This window comes from Mytilus californianus, unplaced genomic scaffold (genome assembly GCF_021869535.1).
Source record: "Mytilus californianus isolate M0D057914Y unplaced genomic scaffold, xbMytCali1.0.p SCAF_2, whole genome shotgun sequence".
Taxonomy (NCBI): Eukaryota; Metazoa; Mollusca; class Bivalvia; order Mytilida; family Mytilidae; genus Mytilus; species Mytilus californianus.
The window spans coordinates 81,622,029-81,646,004 of NW_026262668.1; the positions used below are offsets into that span (position 1 = coordinate 81,622,029).

General features: G+C 33.0%; 1 protein-coding gene and 2 long non-coding RNA genes across 4 annotated transcripts in view; 1 reads left to right on the top strand and 2 right to left on the bottom strand.

Annotated features, from left to right (window-relative positions):
* The window catches only part of LOC127728288 (nose resistant to fluoxetine protein 6-like), a 75,238-nt gene extending 63,477 nt beyond the window's left edge, over positions 1–11,761 (bottom strand). For both annotated transcript variants that reach the window (XM_052235611.1, XM_052235610.1), the window contains exon 1: positions 11,358–11,761. In XM_052235611.1, the coding sequence (XP_052091571.1) occupies positions 11,358–11,703 (346 nt within the window). In that variant the 5' untranslated portion in view covers positions 11,704–11,761. The remainder of the gene's footprint in view (positions 1–11,357) is intronic.
* On the bottom strand, positions 2,775–4,004 carry LOC127728356 (uncharacterized). The gene is made up of 2 exons (XR_007994092.1): positions 3,369–4,004; positions 2,775–3,221 (listed from the first exon to the last, which is right to left on the bottom strand). It is a non-coding gene; the product is annotated as an uncharacterized LOC127728356 (long non-coding RNA).
* A 3,486-nt stretch (positions 11,762–15,247) lies between the features above and the next one.
* On the top strand, positions 15,248–17,921 carry LOC127728350 (uncharacterized). The gene is made up of 3 exons (XR_007994086.1): positions 15,248–15,389; positions 16,982–17,088; positions 17,572–17,921. It is a non-coding gene; the product is annotated as an uncharacterized LOC127728350 (long non-coding RNA).
* Positions 17,922–23,976: the final 6,055 nt, after the last annotated feature.

The window sequence follows — 23,976 nt, forward strand, 5'->3', positions numbered from 1 at the left end:
CCTAAGGATCATTCAGTTGAAGTTTGGTTGGAAGTGGTTTAGTGGTTTCAGAGAAGATTTTTTAAAGTTAGAAAACATGATAAACAAATTGTGTAAAATTATCCTTAAAGGGCAATAACTCTTTAAGGGGTCAATTGACAATTTTGGTCATAGAAACTTATTTGTAGATCTTACTTTGCTGAACATATTTGCTGTTTACAGTTTATCTTTATCAATAATACTATTCAAGATAATAACCAAAAACTGCAAAATTTCCTTAAAATTACCAATTTAGTGGCAGCAACCCCAACAATGGGTTGTTAGATTCATCTGAAAATTTCAGGGCTGGTAGAACTTTACCTTTGAACACTTTTACCCCATGTCAGATTTGCTCTAACTGCTTTGGTTTTTGAGATATAAGCCAAAAACTGCATTTTACTGTGATTGGGAAATAAAAAAAATTTTATTGTTTTTTTCTTATATAAAATTCCTGCAGTTGATTTATGTTTGAAGCAGGTAGTGTCAATAAGTGATGGAAGCCATCACAGAGGCCCTGTCTGCACAGTGATGCAATTTTTATGAAAACAACATTATTCTATGTAAAGTCAGAGGTCAATAGTGATTCACCATTTGAAAATTCCACATATATTTCATATAAAACACACTATAAATAATGGTCCTACTTACAGTAAGTTATTTTTTTGTTCGAATTAACTGAAATTTTTCCATTGAATACAGAAATGTCTGCAATAATTGAAATACATTTATCATTTTACTTTTAAGGAAATCACTGTTCAACCATTTCATCCCCAACGAATTCTTGAGGTATCACATACTGTTTGCCCAACAATGCCTCAAGGCATTGTCTTTCAGCATTGTTTTAATCAAATTAGCAACGAAAATACAGGAGGTATGATTGACAAAATTGACTCAGTCGTGGGGCATATTATAAAATTTGTTTCTTAGCTTTTTTTGTGCAATCATACCGTTTAAATTGGACAAATACATTAGAAACTTTGTACAAGCCGAGGAAAAAATTAATAACAATCTTATCTTCGTCATCTCTGAAGAAAATATTCACTGGAATACTCTAAAGTTAAACTGTTAAACTTTTTAGTACTAAAAAATGTGTTAGCATTAACAAGCCATGAAATAAAATGTTTTAAATAGAAAAAAATATTTGGTAACTCTGCATTATACTGGTAAGCTGGTATACTACTACATTTTGTATATATACCTGTGGTACAAAACTATGTTTTATCAACCTTAAATTCTTTGATTTAAATGAAGCTACAAAATGCAGCAGTTTACAATATACTGCTCATCACTTTATCCAAGCATGAAGACTGACAGTTTATTTGTATATTAGTAAGGTCAATGCACTACAAGTAAAAGGACTTTTAAAATTATGTTGAAATAGAAGGTCACATTGTCATATTGTAGGACATGAGGATACACTCAAAACCCTTTAATAAAATTAAGTTAATCATATGCAATTAATAAATTCTCTCTAGCCGCCTTTCAAGAAAAAAGACTGATAGAGAATCACTTTAATAATAAAGATAAAGTATTGTCCGTTAGATAAGAATGCCTTGCCATTAAAATATTCAATAATAAAAAGAGGTCATAAGCAGTCTGAATAACTCATTTGGCATAGTATTGAACTCAACTTCTGTTAACAGAAATTACTGTAATTTGTTTACGCTTACAAGGATCCTCTAGCATAATACTAAACATGCTAAACAATAAACACTTATTTAGTAAATAAAATAAATAATTAAAAATCTTCTGGACAACTCTATTTCAAAAGGTCACTAACTTACAGTTATATGGTAACTAAGTATAAGGGTCTGATGACTTCCTTAGGCGGGTGGTAATGTGAACTATGTACATGAGATCAGAAAAGCCCAAAGTTCCAATATTTTCCACCGTACCAATGGTATAACATTATTGCATTTTCATTGTTTTGTATGTTCTTATTGGTCTTAACCAAAGCACTTTGGGCAGTGACCCCATTTTTTTCTTTTCTTTATCTTTTTAAATTTTTTTTACAGTAAATATTCTATAGTATTTCAACTATTTTCACTTATTTAATGCATTTTGCTCATATCTATATGATATCACAATAACAGTAGTTTATATGGCGCCCCTTTATTCTTATTGTCCATAATTATTGGATGGGTGCCACATGTGGAGCAGGATTTGCTTACTCTTCTGGAGCACCTGAGATCACCCCTAGTCTTTTGGTGGAATTTGTGTTGCTCAGTCTAAAGTTTTTTATGTTGTGTTTTGTTTACCGTTGTTTGTCTTTAGGTCGTTTTTCTTTTTTTTCCATGATGTGTCAGTTTGTATATAGTCATTTTCAAGATAATAGAAAAAACATGCGTCTTACCCCCATGTTCTATTTACAGCTATGTTGCCCTTGTTGGTAGGCAGGGTCATCTGACACATTTTTAAACTAGATACACCAGTAATGTTTGTAGCCAAGGGTGGTGAAATTTAGCCCAATAGTTTCAGAGAAGATTTTTGTAAAAGTTAACAGTGATGACGACAATGGACAACAGACAAATGATGCCAAGTGATAAGAAAAGCTCACATGGCCCTGTGGGCCAGGTGAGCTGAAAAGGGATGGGTCAATGCAGAAGCGCCAGTGATCTAAACTTTGGTGATGAGGACACTAAGACTGTGCATCATAGTTTACCAGATCAGAAGATAAATTCCTGAATAAGTTCATTCTAATGTACTATGTAATAGTCATCGTTTCTGATTCCTTGTATAAACAAGAGTGCACACGCTGAAATGTCTCGCCTTCTTTACTAATCATTGATATTATGTTGATAGTCCTAAATATAAAGCTTTATTACAACTGTCACATAAACTTAACATTAACCAAGTAAACTAAACATTGACCAATGAACCATGAAAATGAGGTCAAGGTCAGATGAACCATGCTAGGCAGGCATGTACAGCTAACAATTCTTCCATACAACAAATATAGTTGACCTATTGCTTATAGTTTAAGAAAAACAGACGAAAACACAAAAACTTAACACTGAGCAATGAACCTTGAAAATGAGGTCAAGGTCAAATAAAACCTGCGTGACTGACATAAAGATCATAAAATATTTCCATACACCAAATATAGTTGAACTATTGCATATTGTATTAGAAAAAAAGACCAAAACTCAAAAACTTAACTTTGACCACTGAACCATGAAAATGAGGTCAAGGTAAGATGACACCTGCCAGCTAGACATGTACATCTTACAATCATTCCATACACCAAATATAGCTGACCTATTGCATGCAGTATTAGAAAAAAAGACCAAAACTCAAAAACTTAACTTTGACCACTGAACCATGAAAATGAGGTCAAGGTCAGATGACACCTGCCAGCTAGACATGTACACCTTACAATCATTCCATACACCAAATAAAGTAGACCTATTGCATACAGTATAAGAAAAACAGACCAAAACACAAAAACTTAACTATAACCACTGAACCATGAAAATGAGGTCAAGGTCAGATGACACCTGCCAGTTGGGCATGTACACTTTACAGTCCTTCCATACACCGAATATACTAGACCTATTGCTTATAGTATCTGAGATATGGACTTGACCACGAAAACTTAACCTTGTTCACTGATCCATGAAATGAGGTCGAGGTCAAGTGAAAACTGTCTGACGGGCATGAGGACCTCGCAAGGTACGCACATACCAAATATAGTTATCCTATTACTTATAATAAGAGAGAATTTAACATTACAAAAAATCTGAACTTTTTTTTCAAGTAGTCACTGAACCATGAAAATGAGGTCAAGGACATTGGACATGTGACTGACGGAAACTTCGTAACATGAGGCATCCATATACAAAGTATGAAGCATCCAGGTCTTCCATCTTCTAAAATATAAAGCTTTTAAGAAGTTAGCTAACGCCGCCGCCGCCGGATCGCTATCCCTATGTCGAGCTTTCTGCGACATAAGTCGCAGGCTCGACAAAAATTAGAGACTATAAAAAAAAAAAACACACAGACAGATTGACAGACAGACAGACATAAACCAGAATACCCCAATGCCTCCTTTAAAGCCGGATATGAAAAAACTATATTTTGCCATTTAAATACAATTAAAATGTTCTGCTGGGCGCAGCTTGAACCGACCGCAGAGGTCAAACCCTGAACAGTTGGGGCAAGTATGGTCACAACATTCAAGCTTGATACAGCTCTGAATTTGGATTGTATATAAATCAAAAATAACCAACTTAAAATGGAAAATTTTAAAGAAAAAAAAGGTAAAAAAAAAATCCCTCCCTAATTTTTTTAACCCCTTTATGATTCATCACCCCCAAACTCAATCCCAGCCTTCCCTTTGTGGTATGGTATCGTGCAGTACAATTTCAGAGAGATCCATACACTTGAACACAAGTTATTGTCTGGAAACTGTAAAAATGCTTGTTTTTTTGGCCCCTTTTTGGTCCCAAATTCCTAAACCTTCAGGGCAATTACCCCCAAACTCAAACCCAGCTTTCCCTTTGTGATATGGAACCTTGTAGTACAATTTCATAAAGATCCATACACTTACACACAAGTTATTGTCCTGAAACTAGAAACAAGCTTGTTTTTTGCCCTTTTTTGGCCCCTAATTCCTAAAATTTTGAGGCAATTACCCCCAAAATCAATCCCAGCCTTCCCTTTGTGGTATGGTATCTTGCAGTACAATTTCAGAGAGATCCATACACTTGAACACAAGTTATCGTCCTGAAACTAGAAAAATGCTTGTTTTTTGTCCCTTTTTTAGGCCCCTAATTCCTAAAATTTTGAGGCAATTACCCCCAAAATCAATCCCAGCATTCCCTTTGTGATATGGAACCTTGTGGTACAATGTCAGAGAGATCCATACACTAACACACAAGTTATTATCTGGAAGTTACAAAAATGCTTATTTTTGGCCCCTTTTTGGACCCTAATTCCTTAACTGTTGGTACCATAACCCCCAAAATCAATCCCAACCTTCCTTTTGTGGTATTGAACCTTATGGTAAAATTTCATAGAGATCCCTTCACTTAAACTTAAGTTATAATGCGAAAACCCATGTGTCTTCGGACGACGACGACGACGCCAACGTCATACCATATACAACTGTTTTTTTGCGGTCGTATAATAAAAGGAGATGTCAATGACCCTGCAACCCAGGGACTTTCTATAGTATAGAAAGTCCCTGTGCAACCCAACAACACAAAAAACAATAGATATCTTTTATAACTGTCAGTTCATATGACTGTAGTGTTGGGCAATTGAAAAAAAGACCAAATTCGATCATTGGGAATACTGTAAATTTGAAAGCTATTGCATTCATTTAACATTGTGATTGTTGAATAATGAACACAATTATGGGACTAATCATTGTGATTCCAGGAAATGTTGCATACAAATAATGCTATCAAATTATCAATTAATAAAGTCAATCTTTATTTTTTCAAAACCTATCCCGTCACAGTTTTTGCAATAATAATATACAATGAAACAACATTTTCTGAATTTACAGCAATTGGATGTGTATAATCAAATGTATTGCAGTTTGATATATTTTTAAACAGACAAGTAAACAAAAATAAATGTGGATAGCGTCCACATGTGGACACAGATGATGCCCCCGCTTCCATATCATATAGTTATAAAGGGACATAACTAAAGAACGGTAAAAGTGACGCTACCCAAATTTGAACTTGGTCTGAGTTTTTTGGTAATAAGCATTGTTGGTAAGTCTCATAACATTTGGTTGAGGCTAACTTTAGTAGAGAACAGAAACTAAAAATTCAGCAATTTTTCTATTTGTAAACACGCATTACTCTAGAACGGTTGTGTAGAAGTTTTATAACACTTGGTTGAGACAAACTAAAAAATTCAGCAATTTTTATGTTTATAAAGGGACATAACTCAAGAATGGTAAAAGTGTCGCCACCAAATTTCGTACTTAATCTGTATTATGTAGTAATAAGCATTGTGTATAAGTTTCATAACATTTGGTTGAGGCAAACTAAAGTTAGAAAACGGAAACAAAAAATTTGTACTTGATCTTAGTTTTGTGGTAATGAATATTGTGCATAGGTTTCATAATGTTTGGTTGGGGCAAACTTAAGTTACAGAATGGAAACTAAAAATTTTGCAATCTTTCGATTTAAAAAGGGGAATAACTCAATAATGGTTAAAGTGACACTACCCAAATTCAACTCGATCTGTGTTTTATCAGTGGAAGTCAAAATTAAACATTGCACTGTATAAAGCATTGTTTGTAGTTGATTCAACTATAATCATGGACAAAGGAAGATAACTCCAATTTTAAAAATTACTTGATATTTAGAAGAAAATAAACATTTTGCAATTTTTCCATTTATAAATGACATAACTCTAGAACGGTTAAAGTGACGCCACCAAAATTCAAACTTGATCTGTGATTTGTGGTAATAAGCATTGTGTATAAGTTTCATAACATTTGGTTGAGGCAAACTCAAGTGAGAGAACGGAAACCAATTTCGGGACGTACGGACGTACGTACGTACAGACGGACAAGGGTAGCACTTAATGCCCCCACCGCTATGGCAGGGACATAAAAATTGTAAGGGGTTCTGTAGAACCCTGTGTCTCGCCTGTGAATGCTGCTGTCAGTGTAAAAGTGTAATGTTGACCTAAAAAGTGAGTCCATTTATCAGTAAAATACAGAATTTAAAACAAAAATCAAACTTTTTTTAGATGCTATTCTTGGTCATGAATATTAGTGTCTGTCTTCTTATTTATAAGTCCATTTATCAGTAAAATACAGAAAAATGAAAATAAATATTTTCAAAATTTTGCTCTTGATACTGTATTTTGGTCATCAACAAGCTTCTGTCCAAATTTCATAAAATTGCATGAAGGTTTGCCAATTTTATTGATGACTGAAAAACTTTAACCTCAGACTGAGCCTGAATGTTAACTGTATAAAAAACTTACTACATTTATCAGTAAAATACGGAAAAATGAAAATAACTATTTTTTTAAATTTTTGTCTAGATACTTTTTTTTGGTCATAAACAAGCTTCTGTCGAAATTTCAAAAAATTCCATGAAGGTTTGACAAAGTTATTGATATCTAAAAAACTTTTAACCACAGACTGAACCTACATGTTGACGTCCCCTTCATCGACTACAGAATCTGTGATTGCTTTATCTCACTTTTGCGACATAAATGAGACCAAAAGACACAGAAAATAAGAACTGTAGATCAACGTACGGCCTTCAACAACGGGTAAAACCCTAACCGCATAGTATGCATATACAATTCATTTTACAAATACAAGTTGTATATATGTTATAGTAGTATCAGTTTTCAAAAATCAGTAAATAGGAAATACATTGTATAAAGCAAGCTTGGATTCAAAGTTTATTTGTATATATACATGTAAACGTTATCATAATGAATACCTTTTAGTGCTGGCAATGTTTTTTAAGACCTAGATCAGCTCAACCTAAAAAAGTTTAGAAGCATGTCATGGAAAACATCAATCATCATAATTAATTAGTATCCCTTATTTCCATTTTTAACATATTTATGCTAACCTTTTCACTTTTTTTTTAATACTCCAGTAGTAATCAAAGTACTGAAGAACTGAACATCGGATGACCGCAAGTTCTGGTGGATGGTCTCAGAAAAAAAATCATATCTATATATTATGCCTGAAAGTTAGGTCAAGGTACATACATATATTTTTTCCTGAGACAAGTTCCTGTGTGGATGATGAATAAATGACAGGGAATTTTACCTCACCGTAATAATTATTATATTGTAGTTATATAATCATTTGTTATCATTATAATCTTGTTTGTTGTTATATATTATATTAATATCTGTATAACAGTTATATATATAGCAGATCATCTCTCTAGATATTCTTCCGCATGCGTTAACACAAATTTTCGGTATAATATTCATGATTTGTTACTGATATATATATTTCTCACGACAAAACATTTTCATATCATTTATCTATGTTCTTAACAAATGTTTTCATGAGTATTCATTGAAGAAATGAATTTATAACAAGCAATAAGGAATGTTATTTTGCACTCGATAATATCCGCGTATTTATACGAAATACGTGCGGTTATCAGTCAAAAGCGTAAGGAAATTTCTGCTGCAACATATTAAAGACCGGTATGACCTCTCAAGGTCATATCCAATGTAAAAATAGCACATAGAAAAGAAAAAAGTCATGTTATATAATCTATCAGGTTAGGTACAAACTGCCAAATGGGGAACTATTCCCAAATGAGTAACAATCCCTTATTTGAATAATCATTTGATAGTGCTAAAACAAAATTTTCTCAACTGAGTCTTTTCATTTAAAATGGCATTTATTTATAAAAAATGCAGCAAATTTTTCAAAAAAAGAATAGCCCTAACCTGATTTACTAAGAAGTTACAAGTCTATGAAAACTTCGAAAAATTTACTATTTTCAAGGCTACTTATTTTCTTTAAAAGGCACTGGCTACAATTACGTTGAAATGTAACAATAAACACTGGACACTAATTGGTGGAATGATTTGTTGGGTAAGGATAAATAATAATTATTATTATTATTATTATTATTATTATTATTATTATTATTATCATCATTATCATTATCATTATCACTATTATTATTAATATTATTATTATTATTATTCAACAAATAATGTTTAAATAGTTTTTAAGTATTAATTGTTTTAATGTTCTTCAAGATAATACTACATAGATATAAGAAGATGTGGTATGAGTGCCAATAAGACAACTCTCCATCCAAGTCAAAATTTATAAAAGTAAACCATTATAGGTCAAAGTACGGTCTTCAACACGGAGCCTTGGCTCACACCGAACAGCAAGCTATAAAGGGCCCCAAAAATTACTAGCGTAAAACCATTCAAACAGGAAAACCAACGGTCTAATCTAAATAAATAAACTGTTATCACAGAGATATGTCTCGCCTTTTTGTAATTTTGATAATACAAATGAAATTAAAATAGCAATACTTTAACATGTAAGTTATGCAAATATTGAAAGTCGATGAACCATGATTGAAGGTACATGGCTAAACAATCTCCATGGAATGAGATGTGCCAATTCTAATACAACTGCATACCAGATACCATTGACTTATTATAAGTCGTTCCCTATAAACAAACCTAAACACAAACATTAACTTGTAAACTATGTAAAAGTTTCAAAGTCAGGGGTTGGGCTATATAATCTCCATGGAAACGATACTTGCAAATGCCAATAAATTTGCATACCAAATATCATTGACTTAACATTAGCAGTTCATCTTAAACTAATCTAATCACAAACTAATACATGTAAACTAGGCAAAAGTTTCAAAGTAAATAGACCATGACTGAGAGGGCGGGGCCAAATATTATCCATGGAAATGAGATGTGCTAATGCTTATACAACTGAACACCAATTGACATTGGCCTACTACTAATGGTTCCCCTTGAACTGACCTAATCACAAACTAATACACGTAAACTTAGCAAAATTTTCAAAGTCTATAGACCATGATCAAGGGGCGGAGCCAAATAATCTCCATGGAAATGAGATATGTCAATGCTTATACAACTGCATACCAAATATCATTGACCTACCACTAGTGGTTCCCCATAAATTGACCTAATCACAAACTAATACATGTTAACTATGAAAAGTTTCAAAGTCAATAGACCTTGACTGAGGGGGCGGGGCCAAATAATCTCAATGGTAATGAGATGTGGGAATGCTAATACAACTGCATACCAAATATCACTGACCTACCACTAGTGGTTCACTATGAATTAGACCTAATCACAAACTAATACATTGTTGACGCCATTGCCGACGCCGGAAACAGCATACCTATGTCTCGCTTTTTGACTCCGTCAAGGCGAGACAAAAACGAGAAACGAGAAACACTTATGAACCACATCAACAAACGACAACTACTGAACATCAGATTCACTACTAAACTACAGATTCACTACTAAACTTGGCACTACTAAACTACAGTTTAGTAGTGCCAAGGTGAAAAATATAGTTCAATGGTTTGATGTTAAGAAGAAAAGTGTTCACTTCTATGTATTTAACTGCACACCTACCCTTATTACTGTCTTTATACTTTGAACAATGGATAAAGTGATTCCTATTACCAAATTTGTTTTGGGTGAAAAAAAAACTAAAGCAATATCAAGAATCAAATTTTATATAGTTATACAAATGCAGTTCACAAAAAATTGATACATCGAAAGCAAAGTTTGACAACAGTGAACTAAAATACTGTGAACTTCTGTATGCTTTTTCATCATGACCATGACTGGGCAGATCGTAACATTGAAAGATTTACACAACATAGCAAACACAACGACACCTACTAATTAATACAGATTTTGACGCACTCCTCTCCAGAATGACAGAAGTTAAAAGTAACTATACTATCATGAGCCTGTAGTTCAGTTATTATCGTTGGTTCATGTCCGTCATATTTTTTTTGTAAATTGTTTTGTTATGAATTTGGTTGTTAGATTTCTCAATTGAATTTTTCACATTTTTTCATGTCGGGGCCTTTTATAGCAGACTATACGGTATTATGGGTTTTTCTCATTGTTAAAGGTTGTATGGTTTTCTACAATTGCTTTAATATTAATTAACCCAAGAATTTTTTTGCTGGTGCCATGGTTGAGGTGATTGCAAATGAATCTGGCATGGTTAGGGGCATTTTTTCCAAGACAAGCTAATGATTCTAGCATGGCAGACATTGAAAGTTGGTATAACTTCAAAAAGGGATATTGCAGAGTGGAACTGTTTAGTCACCAAAATCGATGTGCAAATTAGTGAATCACTCGTTTGCGAAGGCTGCCTAGAGTGGTTTCACATAAAATGTGTTGGACTGAAACATGCTCCCAAAGCACATACAGGATGTGTAGAAGCTATTATTGTACATAAAATAAAAATTGTAGCATTGCAGTGTTTATGAATAAAAGTTTTAAAGTTGTATTTTAATACATATTACTGGTCCCAGCATACATTGAAGTGCATTAACATAACAATAACACAAAGTAACCGTAGACACAAATAGTGTTGTTACGTTCGTAATTAATTGGTTCCTAACCCAACCTAGCATTCCGGCAATTAGTGTCCAACGTAACAATAACTTTTTTTTATTATTGTTACATTTCAATGTAATGGCCATTGATCATAGCCAGTGCCTTTTCAAAACCCAAAATAAAAATATGGTTCTTTGGAAGAAGTTGTTCCATTTTAAGTAAAAAGACCCAGTTTAGAAAATTACTCATTTGGCGGGTTGTTCCCAACCTGTTTATTGTCTTACTTCTTTCAGCCCAGTTCTGCCCTTCTAGTAGAGCCTTAAAAACCGCTTCTGTCTGATTCATGCACAAGTTGGATAACACAGGAACGACGGGTGGAGATATCGTCACATTGCTTTTAACCAAATCCGAGTCTGATAATCCATCAGTTTCTATGGCAGTAGAAAAATCAAATGATTGATCCAATATTTTTACAGCATTGCCTATTGTATTTGGCGATGTTTTGAAGAGATTCACGATCTCTGGTAACTGGTTAACTCGAATAAGAATCTCTTGATAATTGTCAAAGCCGGATACCAATAATACATGAACTGTTATGTATGTCATAAGTGTCAACGACATTTTCATCATGCTTCCAACATCGAATGATTTCTCGAATGGTTATGGTAAATAAGTTACACTGGTTAATAACAAGGGACATAATCGAAAACTAAATAAACCGGGTAAAAGGTAAAAACTGAGAACGACGGTGAATATTTCCGCTATTAAGATTCGGTAGCCGGGTGCATGACACGTCTTCCAGCTGGCACTGAGTCTGATACCTTGAGTTGTGAACTAGCACAATAAATCCGACTCATTGTGTCAACAGGAGATCATATTCATATCAAATTAACATGGTATCATCTTTTGGTATGCATGTACGATTTGTGTAAACACAGGCTAACTAAAACACGCCTTAGGTGTACTCGACCTACCTTTTCACTAGAATGTATTACCTATATTCATGATTATGTATAGGCCTAAATAAATGTGGTATTATAAGTATGGATAGATCTTTGAGATTTCAGATAATTAAAAAAATCATCATTATTGTTGTTTTAATTCATAATATCAAGGATTTATAACGTAACTGTTTTTTTCAACCAGAAAATATCGCGCGAACGTAATGCGTTTTGTCGCACAAACTTGGAAATTTTTCGCAACAGTAGGAATGATTCGCGAAACGTATTTAAGTGCCTATAAAAGTAAATAAAATATTGTACGAAATTTTACCTGGCGACACGTTTACGATCTAAACTGTATTTAATATAAAACAATGCTTATTTTAAGTTCAGAATTATAAAAAGTAATATTTTAAAGGCTGGTCTCTCAACAGTTATCCTTTCATTTCATTTTGATTTCTTTAATTTTTAACAGCTTTAAAATTGTTCCATAAATTTTATTTCATTCCTTGGAAGTCTAGGCATGCCAAATCAAATATACAACATATTTGTAAAACCACAAGAGTCATGGTAATTTCGAATGTTTCTCCTGAGAGTTGTCCTTCATTGTTAATGTTTTGTGACATCCTGAAGTATCTGTATAACTATTTCATTGTAAAACAGTATCCCCACTCGTCAATCAGACAACACTACAAAATTTTAGATTTGTCTCGTAGTCGATCACAGTTAATTTCCCCTTTTTGTCTATTATAACATAATGGCAATTAAAAAAATCCACCTGAATTTTCTAATAAGATTTGGTGTGCATAAAGTTTGACTTTAACTTCAAATATAAAAAATTCGGAAAGTCTACCAGCCCATTCTCTCCTGATAACCCTAAACATAAGGACACCGGTATGGATCTAACCAGAATGCTTCCGAGAAGAGGAAATTACACCTTAATTTACCTCACCAAATCACTCTTATCTTTTGAAAATTTCAAAAAGATTTTTTTTTCAGATAGTATATTTTCAACCATCAATTTTCGTTAATTCCCTAAGATTTTTCCGAGTTTTTTTTCTTTATTTTGTTGTATTTGGTAAAAGATGAGCTACATGGTTTATTTTTGAAAAGTAAAGGTCCAATCCACAGAAAAAAAATCACAGCATTCAGCATAAGGAAAAACATGCTATCACTTTTAAGAATAACAAATAGTACCCAGTGAAAGGACGTGAATATTTTTGCCCTTTTGTTGTTGTTTTTTTCAGTCCTTCAATGTTTGTATTAGGTTTTGGAATTTCAAATATTTTTGCTTCGAGGCTCACTAAAGAGTCATTAAATGTCGAAATGTGTGTTTGGTGCAGTTTAATATGAGCAGTGATTCCATATACTCTCATGATATTACATTTTCGTAGCAATAGACCTAAACATAAGAGGACAAGAGGATTTTTCCGGATTGGCCATTTATTTTCATCTGTTGCTATACGCATGCTTATTTTTTCCGCGGCTTTGCCGCTGTACAATTTATTTTCTCTTTGTACACTGTATCCTCAACTATTCTGCATTTTATGTTGCAGAATATTCATTTACATCTTGTCTTGTGCGAGGTATTTATTTTCAGTTCTTACCAGGCTAAGTTACTCATTTTCAAAATCCTTCTGCCCCTATCAGAAACCCCTAAAATCATTTATATTTCAAATACAATAGTTTCGGTTCTTATATATCCCGGCTTTCAAATATCCGTCTTTAAGCGTTCCTGATGGACGTAAATCTAGAATCGCATGCAATTCAGTTATAAAGTGTTGTTTTTAAAATTACTTTAACAGATAATATTTTTGAATGCATAGTAGCGGTTCTGAAATAACCTTTAGTAGTAAACAAACTATTTACTTTATTTTTACCTCGGTCATTGATTTGAACTCACTAGTTATTCCACAGATTATTCGTATTTCCAACGGCAAATTCAACAATTCTAAAAAGTTGTTTGCTTTATATATAAAAATAATATTACCATAAGGTAGAGACATCGTATTAAAAATACCACTTTTCATTAAATTCCTGCAAGTGGAATTATACAATAAGTCCATATATTTATGATTTTTTGCAGGGATTTGACAGTTTATAATATCTCTATCCTTGCTGATATTTATTTTTTTTGCAATGGTTATGTTATGTTTACTGAATCGGAGACGTCACTTCAAACACAGATACAGATTATATATAAATGGAAACAAGCGAGGAATGTATACCCAACATGCAGCCAACAGAAAGAAATATTAACAAAGTGAATGGAAAGGTCGGCTAGTTTGTAATACATTTTAGTTTGCAGATTAAATGGAGAAATTCTAGTATCAAGATCGAATACAATTAAGACAACGATCACTTTTAAACGTTGGATTGAGTACAAGTAAGTGTAGAACGATACATTCATTGGTATATTTAGAAAAATCTATGATATTTAGAAAGAATAAACAAGTGGTCTAAATATCTGCAGGCAATGTTGTAAATATCTATTGAGGTTTTTCATATCTTGTTTTATTTTTTTCTGAGGGGAGATCTTTTGTTATTTTTTTCAAATATAAGTATACATTTTTTAACTGGTCTGGGAATTGGTTAAACGCTCACGGTAATATCCATATATGATAGTGTTTACAACTGATAACCTTGGCGCATCTTTTCAAACACTTCAAATTATATTGCACTTACAGTTACGCTCGTATATAAATATACATTACGATTTGAACTTTTTATAATTATTCTGTAAAGGTTCACACATAATTTACATTTGTGGTGCAGCAATAAAGTTGACATTTGTGACATATAAATAAAGCATGTTATATATACAAGGTACAATTAAGGCGTATATCTGTCTTAATATGATCACTGAGATTACTATGTGTGACATTGGGGCATGTAAAGGATGGATAGATCAAATTATAGTAAGCGAAAAAGTGTAACCAAACACTTGCATCTTATCGAAGGAAAATATATCATCTATGTTTATTTACCGCACAAATTAGTCCATTTTCTCCAATTACTTTCTTTCATCTTAACTGCGAACGAAACATTTAAAATACCACAAAATTTAACTAACCAATGAAATAGATAAATTTTATAATCTTTTGTTCATCATTAAGTGTTGTATACTGTATTTTGTAAGACAAACGTAAAATAAATACAAACCAAAATGAACAAAAAGGTTATTACATACATTGAATATTTGGTTAATTTTATACATCCCTTTGTAGTGCCTCGCAAATGACAAATGGTTTTGCTGTAAAGTTACACATTTCAACAAGGATAAACAAATTAGTGTATTGTTTTGTCGGAGGCTGACCTTAAGTAAATAGGTTCACTTTTTTTTGTTATTGAAATATATATGATTTTCTGTCAAAGGTAAGTAATATTTTGATATAGTTTCTATGTGCAATCTTAAACACATAATATATCAGTCTGTGCATGGATGTATGATATATGATATTAATACCTGCTTCCATAGTCTGCGAATCTCAGTGATTTATCGTTGGTGCATATATGCAGTATGTAATGTACTTTTTGCCTTCTCGTTTTGTATTACCTATTAATAAATTAGAAAGAGATATAGTTCTGGCATAGCTATACCAATAAATGAAATCAATTAATGATTTAAATTGAATCCACTTTTCATATGTCTCATATTTTAAAGGTTCTGTCTACATCGGTCCCAGCAGGCCATTATTTGATTTTGACCGATCTTAACTTTGTTCTGCAAGTTTATTTGATCTAGAATTTGTCTTTAGAAACTTTTGACCTTGATCATACATGTACCTCTCAAAGGTCAAATCGGAAAAGCCCTTCAAATAAGTGCATGTTCGTGGTAAAAATAAATATCCTTATATTTCCTATATTGAATAATGCAATAATATGATATTTTTATCATATAAATATATGAACTAACAACCATAATGATGATTTCTCTAATATATATACTACATCTCACAAATCTCATCAAAGAGAAATTTTCCTATTAAAACCATGGCCTTTCGCCAATTGTATATATATATATATATATCTGTTGCAGCTGTTAAATTTTCATTTCTAGAAATAAAACTTACAAAAAACTTAAAGTTGACACACAAATTATTGAATTCACTCGTTTTGTTTGATAATCATTATACCGTTTTGGAAATAAATGATACCGGCAAACATTTGGTATTCCGATGTGGACTAATCGTGCACTCTCATCGCAGATTTATCCCTTCACTGTTGTGAAAAACAGTTTTTGGTAATACTACATAAAACGAAAATCAACATGATGGATGGTTATACAAACGATATTTATCATCTTCATTCATTCTTACTAAGTCAAATTTCCCGAAGATTCCTTTGTGAATTATATTTTTCTTAAATTACCTTCCTTTAATACGCAAAGCTAAAAAATTTGAAATCAAGTAAAGATATTCTAGTTCTGTAATAATATGAGTGATAATAACCTAAGGTCACATTAATTTGTTCATTTGAATGTAAATCCTTATTAGTAAGTTGCATTCCTGCATCTAAATTTGCTGACCAAATTTGTGGTCAGTGGTCGTCTTATGTCAAAGCTTAATAGATTTTTTAAGGTGTTGATGAGTTTCTGTTCAACTTATACACAACATTTATAGACTCGGGTGGATTAAGAGCTTGACCTATTCTATGTCTATTGTTGAAATATTTTTGTTATTTTTGTCGTTAGGTTGCTGTTTCATCGATGTATACCCTACAGTTCCTTCTTTTTCATTCATATAAAAACACAAACCAATAAAGTACACGACATCCCTAATTTACAATATAATATTGTACTAAACCAAACAAAAGTGAATCTACATAATGTCAAAAGTCAAATCAACATAACAACCGTATTTACAAGGCGCGATATCGCCAAAATCTCTGAATTTGTGGTTGTTTGTTTCATTTTAATTTTATTCATAAATGCAATTGTTGAAAAAAAAATCTTGTAATAATTTCAGATCAGCAAGTAAAGGCGGAATGGATTATATCACTTGGAGTTATTATGCATTATCTGTTTTGTGGATGCTAATCTGGTTACCTGATTGTAACGCTGGAAACCATACAGGTATCAAATTATATTGAAACCAGTTATAAGTCATTGCTACCGAAGATGTAACAAAATTGAGGATATGTTTTAAGCCATATAATCCACTTATACTTACATTAAACCATACACCTTTCAATGTTGAAGACACTTGGAGGCAAAGTTTTTTACGGCAAGAACTGTAAAAAACACTCTTTGTTATTGTAAAGATTCTCTGAGGGATAATTTTCTTTTTGAAAACAAATAATCTCATATTCAAAAAAATGTCTATAAAGGATTTTTTTGGGGTAATCGACTGTCGTGACTGCTATGAGGGTGATATCCTTTTTTTGGGGTGACACGTCGATTAACCGAGAACGAGTTTAAGATAAAATATCTGACAATGGAAACTGTAAGGAAAACAATATTTGAATTAATCTTTTTTTTTAGTTTACGCCGTTTTCTTTTTTTTAAATAATTCAATCCCCTCTTGGTTCAGCTGATATTCCTTATTTATTATTTTAGAGTATAAGCAACCAGATGTCGACGGTGAACGAGACAAAGCGAGAATTATGGGAGTTTGTGTAGGTGTAGGCCTAGCTATGATGTTTCTGGTCATGTTGTGTATTAGCTATAACTATTATAAACATAAAACACCGCCACCTGTAGAAGAAACATGTGCAGAACCAGAGCTACCAAAGAAAAAAGTTTTTGCATCAAACGATCGGGTCATGCCAGTACAGAAAAAAGAAGAAAACATTACACAAGATACACGTTTTTAGTCTAGAGTTTTTTCGCCAATAATGCTATTCATTATTCTGTAAATTGCTTATATGTTATTTCAATTTTTTTATTTGTATTAAACATGAGATATACATTTGTTACCATACTTATTATTGATTGATTGATTGATTGTTGGTGTATTATTGCCACTTTCAGCATTCTTGGCTATATCGTGGCGGCCAGTTTTAGTGGAGGAGGAAGCCGGGGTGTTCGGAGAGAACCACCGGACCTTCGGCAGAAAACTTGCAATCCTTGTCAATTAATATCGTAGTCGGTGCACTTGCCACGTGCGGGATTCGACTCACAACCTCAGTGTTGACAAGCTAGTGATACTGTAATTGAACTGCTTGGTCCGTTCGGCCACCGTGACCATATAGCAAACTTCTTAATATTACTAAAGGTAAAAATTGAGAAAAGAAATATCTTCCATGCAAGAAAAGAGGATGTTGTTGTGCACTCAATGAACTCAAGTTGCAAGATATGTTGTGACAAACAGGGTTAATGTTTGCAGCGAAATGTCTCAAAGGAAAAAAAAGATATACCTATCTTAAATTAGAAAATATTGAATATGGTTTATAATAAAGTAAAGATTTTATAAATTTAACAGAGCTATCAAAGATCTGTCACCAATATCAAATTCCCTCAAGAACAACACATATTGAGATATAAGTAATATAAAAATAAGGAGATGTAGTATGATTGCCAATGAGGCAACAATGCACCAAAGTTCAAATGAATTGGATGTAAGCAATCATAGGCAACTGTAAGACAACCACTGAACAGGTAACTGTTCAAGATTCGAGATTTTTGTTTTTGGTTTGAATTTTTAGGGAAGAGACTGGAGGGTGTAAGATGGTGGTGGTATTCATTATGACTTCGTTAGTTTCGATAAGTGACATTTTAACTATTGGAAAAGAAGGATCTGTTTGAAATAGAGGACTTAGTGTATTTACTAAATATTCACTCATCTAAATGATCAATTGGCGAAAAAAGATATTATATTAGGTTCACTCTATATATAATGAAACAGTAATGTACAGCTTAAAAAAACTAAAACAAATCGTTGGTTTTTCTTGCATCCCGTCTTCTATAAAATAATAAGATGTGGTATGATTGCCAATGAGGCAACTATCAAACAGAGTAGGTAAATTATGCTGATTTTTAGGAACGGCCTTCAACATTGAGCAAAACCCATACTACATATAGTAAGATATAAAAGGCCTCGAAATGACAAAAATGGGAAAAAAATTTGAAACGATAAAAATCGTCCTGATTTATGTACAAAGCAATGGACGAAAAAACAATATTACGGACGACAACTAACTACATAGAGTTCGACGGGGTTAAAAATGTTTGTGAGGGCACAAAATACCCACCCCTAACCTGGGACAGTGGTGTAACATTAGAATAAATTGCAACAATCAGTTGGAAATGACTTGACTCGAATTGGCACAAAGCATCCACCCCGCTCACTCCAAAAAAAAACCCAAAAAACAACAACAAAACAACAACACAAAACAACCAACATAATGTCAAAAGACACACAGCACAGATCAAAAAGTACTCACAGTTATTGAAAGCTTATTCTCTCGGATTACAGTATCAATCAGTACACATGCACTCAAAGGATTAAGAGTAAATAAGCCATAAACTAATGCATTGTATTTCTGCATACAGGCTTTTGGCAACTGGATACTATAACATTGTCCAAAACCGAGATATTATGAATTATTTAGAGAAAGGACCGAAATGTTGCACACCTTCTAAAATGAACTAGATGGAAAGTTTCACACTTTTGATAATCTTTATGAAATACAAGTGTTTATCTTTGAGGATTTGTATTTCATATGTGGTAGTTATTGCAAAGCGAGTGACTGTTAAAGACCGTACGGTGACATGTAGATGATCAAATCATTGTCGTTTGTCTCATTGAAAATCGATACCACATCCTATTTTAATATAGTGATAGCTGAAAGAGTATTTAAATGATTCAACATAGGTTTGTTGTTACATTTCTTGCAAGCTTTGTAAATCATTCAGTATGACATCGATATATATATATATATATATATATATATATATATATATATAAGAATTAGGGAAAACAAATGTACTAAACCACAAAGTATGTTACAAAATATATACTAGTATGTCAATATGTACAGGCAATACCTTCCGGAAAATGTCTTCGAATGCGGTTCATCATTTGAACAATTGCTGATTGGCTGTCATAGCTCTGACATGATATAGGTACTTATACATGTAATGCATGACGCATGCTATTTAAGTTGGAAACAAAGTTATTAGACTGTAAATGTATCATATAAGCAATACTTTCATTTTGATTTAACAAAAAAATGAAAAAAATTCGAAACAACTGTTTGGATATACAATCCAAACTTAAAAAGATAGACACATATATTTAGACATGAACAACGACAATAACTTTTGAGTTTCTTAGCTTGGTGCAGAGACTTACACACTTAGTGTATCTCGTTTCGTCTCGATCATTTGAATAATGAAAGACACAGACAAAAGCAAACAATAGATATATTAGTCCAAAAAGATACTCAGTTCAAAAACCCAGGTCTTACAAACAACAACAAAAAAACACAACTAGGTTGATACAACTTCCGAAGCAAATTCGATAACTGAATATCTATACATGATCCAAAACAGCGCAAATACTTAAAGCAAGCTAAAGTACTTCATCTCATGATGGAGACATACTTGTCAGTTTTTCCTGCTTGAGTTTTTTACAGTGGAACAGAAGAGATATAATACTCGCTTAGGGACGAAAATTTACCGAACATCTTAAATAACTTGAGTGGCCGTGTTTAGCTTTCGTTTGTTTGCAACCTGCTATGCAATCCATCATAAAGTTCCGAGGGATCTTAATTGCAAGTTTCAAGTTTTTATTTACATAAAGACCCAATTTGAAGTATTTGAATCATTACAAAACAATATCACAATACACTGAAGAGAAACGAATTATGAGCAATAGTAACAATTAAAGCATAACAAATACACATAAATATAAAGCTGTTTCAGAAAGTCGACCTGACGAGACCCTCATGGGTAGTCAAAATAGGTAAACACCTCGTAGTAGTAGTAGTTTCAGAAAAACAACCAAAGCAATAATTAGAATATATGCATTTCGTCTTTTCAGTTGACAACTGACAATAGGATTTTACAAAATTTTGTTGCTTTAAAAGTAAATATCATGTATTTCGGAATTAAGGAGAGTTTGAAAATTTGCCCTTTTTGGTTTTTGTAGAAAGAATTCGAATCACATATATCACATAAAACTATCATCTAATTCAACACCCGAAATCGGTCTCAGTCGATAGAATGCATTTTTTTAAACGTTGAAAGTTAAACAATGACTTTTCTTAAATCATTTGTAAAGTGAAGTTAATATAACGGCGCAAGTCCATGAATAAAAATTTCTTTATCGTTAAAAAATAACAAAATACTTTTTCTGAAATTGTTTAATTTTTTTCCAGAAAAAACCCAACCCAATAACACTTTACTGTACTATCTGACACTCTAACGATTTAGTTGAAAACAACTGCCCCGGGCAAAATGCGCTGGAAGGTGACAAGAACAGATTCTAAAACGTATTTATTTTTAATATTCAACCTTTACTTATTCTTTAACGATCAATTGTCTCGATATACCAAATGGCAGCCGTGTTTTTGTTCAAAATTTTCACATAATCGCTGTTTGATAGTTTTGACAGACTACATATTTAGGTTCATTTTGTGACAACCGATATTACCGAGAGTAACCGCAATCAATTAAAATATTTATATCTGACATATCCATTTATCATGAAATTAGTCCTTTTTATGCATAGTATACAATAGTTTACACACAAAACAAAGATTTAATATTTGACATAGACAAAATCTCATTGTTCTTACTGTGCTATAATCTTTATAATGCACAGCTACCGTGTTTAAGAAGCCCACTCCTTCTTAAAACTTAACTTATATATATATATTTTTGTACAATGTAAATCTTAGATCAATCCCCAAAATAAGTAAAACTAAGAATTATTATTTTGTAATTTCTAAAAAAATGAATGAAAGTTTCAGAAAATCTAAATAATAAAATAGAGGCGAAAATTTACGATAGGCATGTTTCTCACAATTTATATGATTTTTTTTTATGAAATTGTTTAACAAAAATAAATCTAGAATTAATGTTCTCGAAGTTGTCGAACAGCACACGAATAATAAGGTTGGCGAACAGTACATAAATAGTAATGTTTGCAATTGGCGAACAGTACATATAATAATGTTATCGAACTTGGCGAACAGTACATAAATAATATTGTTGGCAAACTTGGCAAACTTGGCTAACAGTACATAGATAATAATGTTGGCGAAGTAGGCGAACAGTGACAAAGTTGGCGAACTTGGCGAACAGTTATGATTTCGTAAAAGTTGGCGAACATTATGAACTTTAACACAATCTTGTACCTGAATGCCAAAGTGACATTTAAACACATAAGTCGAAAATAAACTGACAACGCCATGGCAAAATAGAAGATCAAAAGACAAACAACAGTACACAAAACACAACATAGAAAACTAAAGACTGAGCGACACGAACTCCACAACAAACGGGGGTGATCTCAGGTGCTCCGAAAGGGTTTATGCAGATCCAGATTCACATGACTTTTGTGGCACCCGTCGTGTTGCTCGTGTAAGTGCAAACCCAGTGATATTAAGTATAATTCGGTAGGTCACATTCGGGGAAAAGAGAACGGGATTGTGGTTACGTTCGACAATTGGAACATCCGGATCTGGTTGTTCATCTCTCGGTTAAATATAACCCAGGGTTAAATCTTTTAATTGAGGGTTACGTAACCAAGGGTTAAAATTCCGTTGTTCAACTTGTTTTTAACCCTTGGTTAAATTTTTAGCGGGTGTTCATTTTTATCAAAATAAGAATAGTGAACACTATTCTCCGGTCCTAGAAAATCTGTTCGGTCAATAAATATGATTTCTTTCTTTTCAGCGTCTAAGGTCATTAAATAGAACAACAACAACGCGGACGTGACAGAGAGCACCTTTTGTTTGAAAAGAAGCATCATTGGTCGTAAATTATTTGATTATGGATAAATACAATATCTTACTTAAACTTGTTTAATTTTGCTGCATCGATTTGTTTATTAATAAAGAAGATGACAGGGTAAAGAAAATCTTGATTTGAAAATGTCTGATAGGTCTACGTAAACCTCGATGCAAAAAAGGGGGAAGGACTATAAACGTAATATTCAGTTTTTGATTACAAATGGCTTAAAAATGAAGAATATGTTGTATCAAACATTTAGTGACCATTCCAATCTAGTAATAAACAGGGAATCGTATTTTTAGACAAAACTATTCCTTGGTTAAAATTTTAACAGAGGTCCGAAGCAAGGTTAACAGAAGTTTAATATATAAAAACGTGGTGAATTCCGTTCAGTACAGAGCTAGTAAAATTCAAAACATTTTAAGGTGATCATTGTCATTTTGCTAAGTTTCTTCTGTTACCTATTCTAACATCGGACTACTAGGCCGAAGCTTCGGACTCAGACTTCTTTTAAACTGAGTTTTACTGTGCGTATTGCTGTGGGTTTGTTTTTTTCCACATTGGCTAGAGGTATAAGGGGAGGTTTGCAATCTCACAAAACATGTTTTTAACTCCACCGCATTTCTGCGCCTGTCCCGAGTCAGGACTTTCTAGACTTTGTTAGTCCTGTGTGTTTTTTTAATTTTGGTTCATTTGTATGTTTCGGGGTTTAGTGTGGCGTCAGTTTCGCTCAACTATAGAATCGAGCATGGAATAGTATACATTATTGTTTAGGGGCTAGCTGAAGCCCGCCTCATAGGCGGATCCAGGAGGGGGTCCTGGGGGCCCGGCCCCCCTTTCGTGGGAAAAAATTAGTTGGTTATATAGGGAATCACTGAAGCATGACTGGAGCGGCCTCCCTTTAGGTCAGTCAGCGGACCCCCCCCCCCCCCCCCCCCTTATGAAAAGTTCTGGATCCGCCACTGCGCCTCGCTGGTGACCTTGAGCTGTTTTCTGGAGACTGCACTTGGTTGGGTTGTTGTCATTCTGACACATTCCGCGGCCGTTTCTATTCTCTATTTT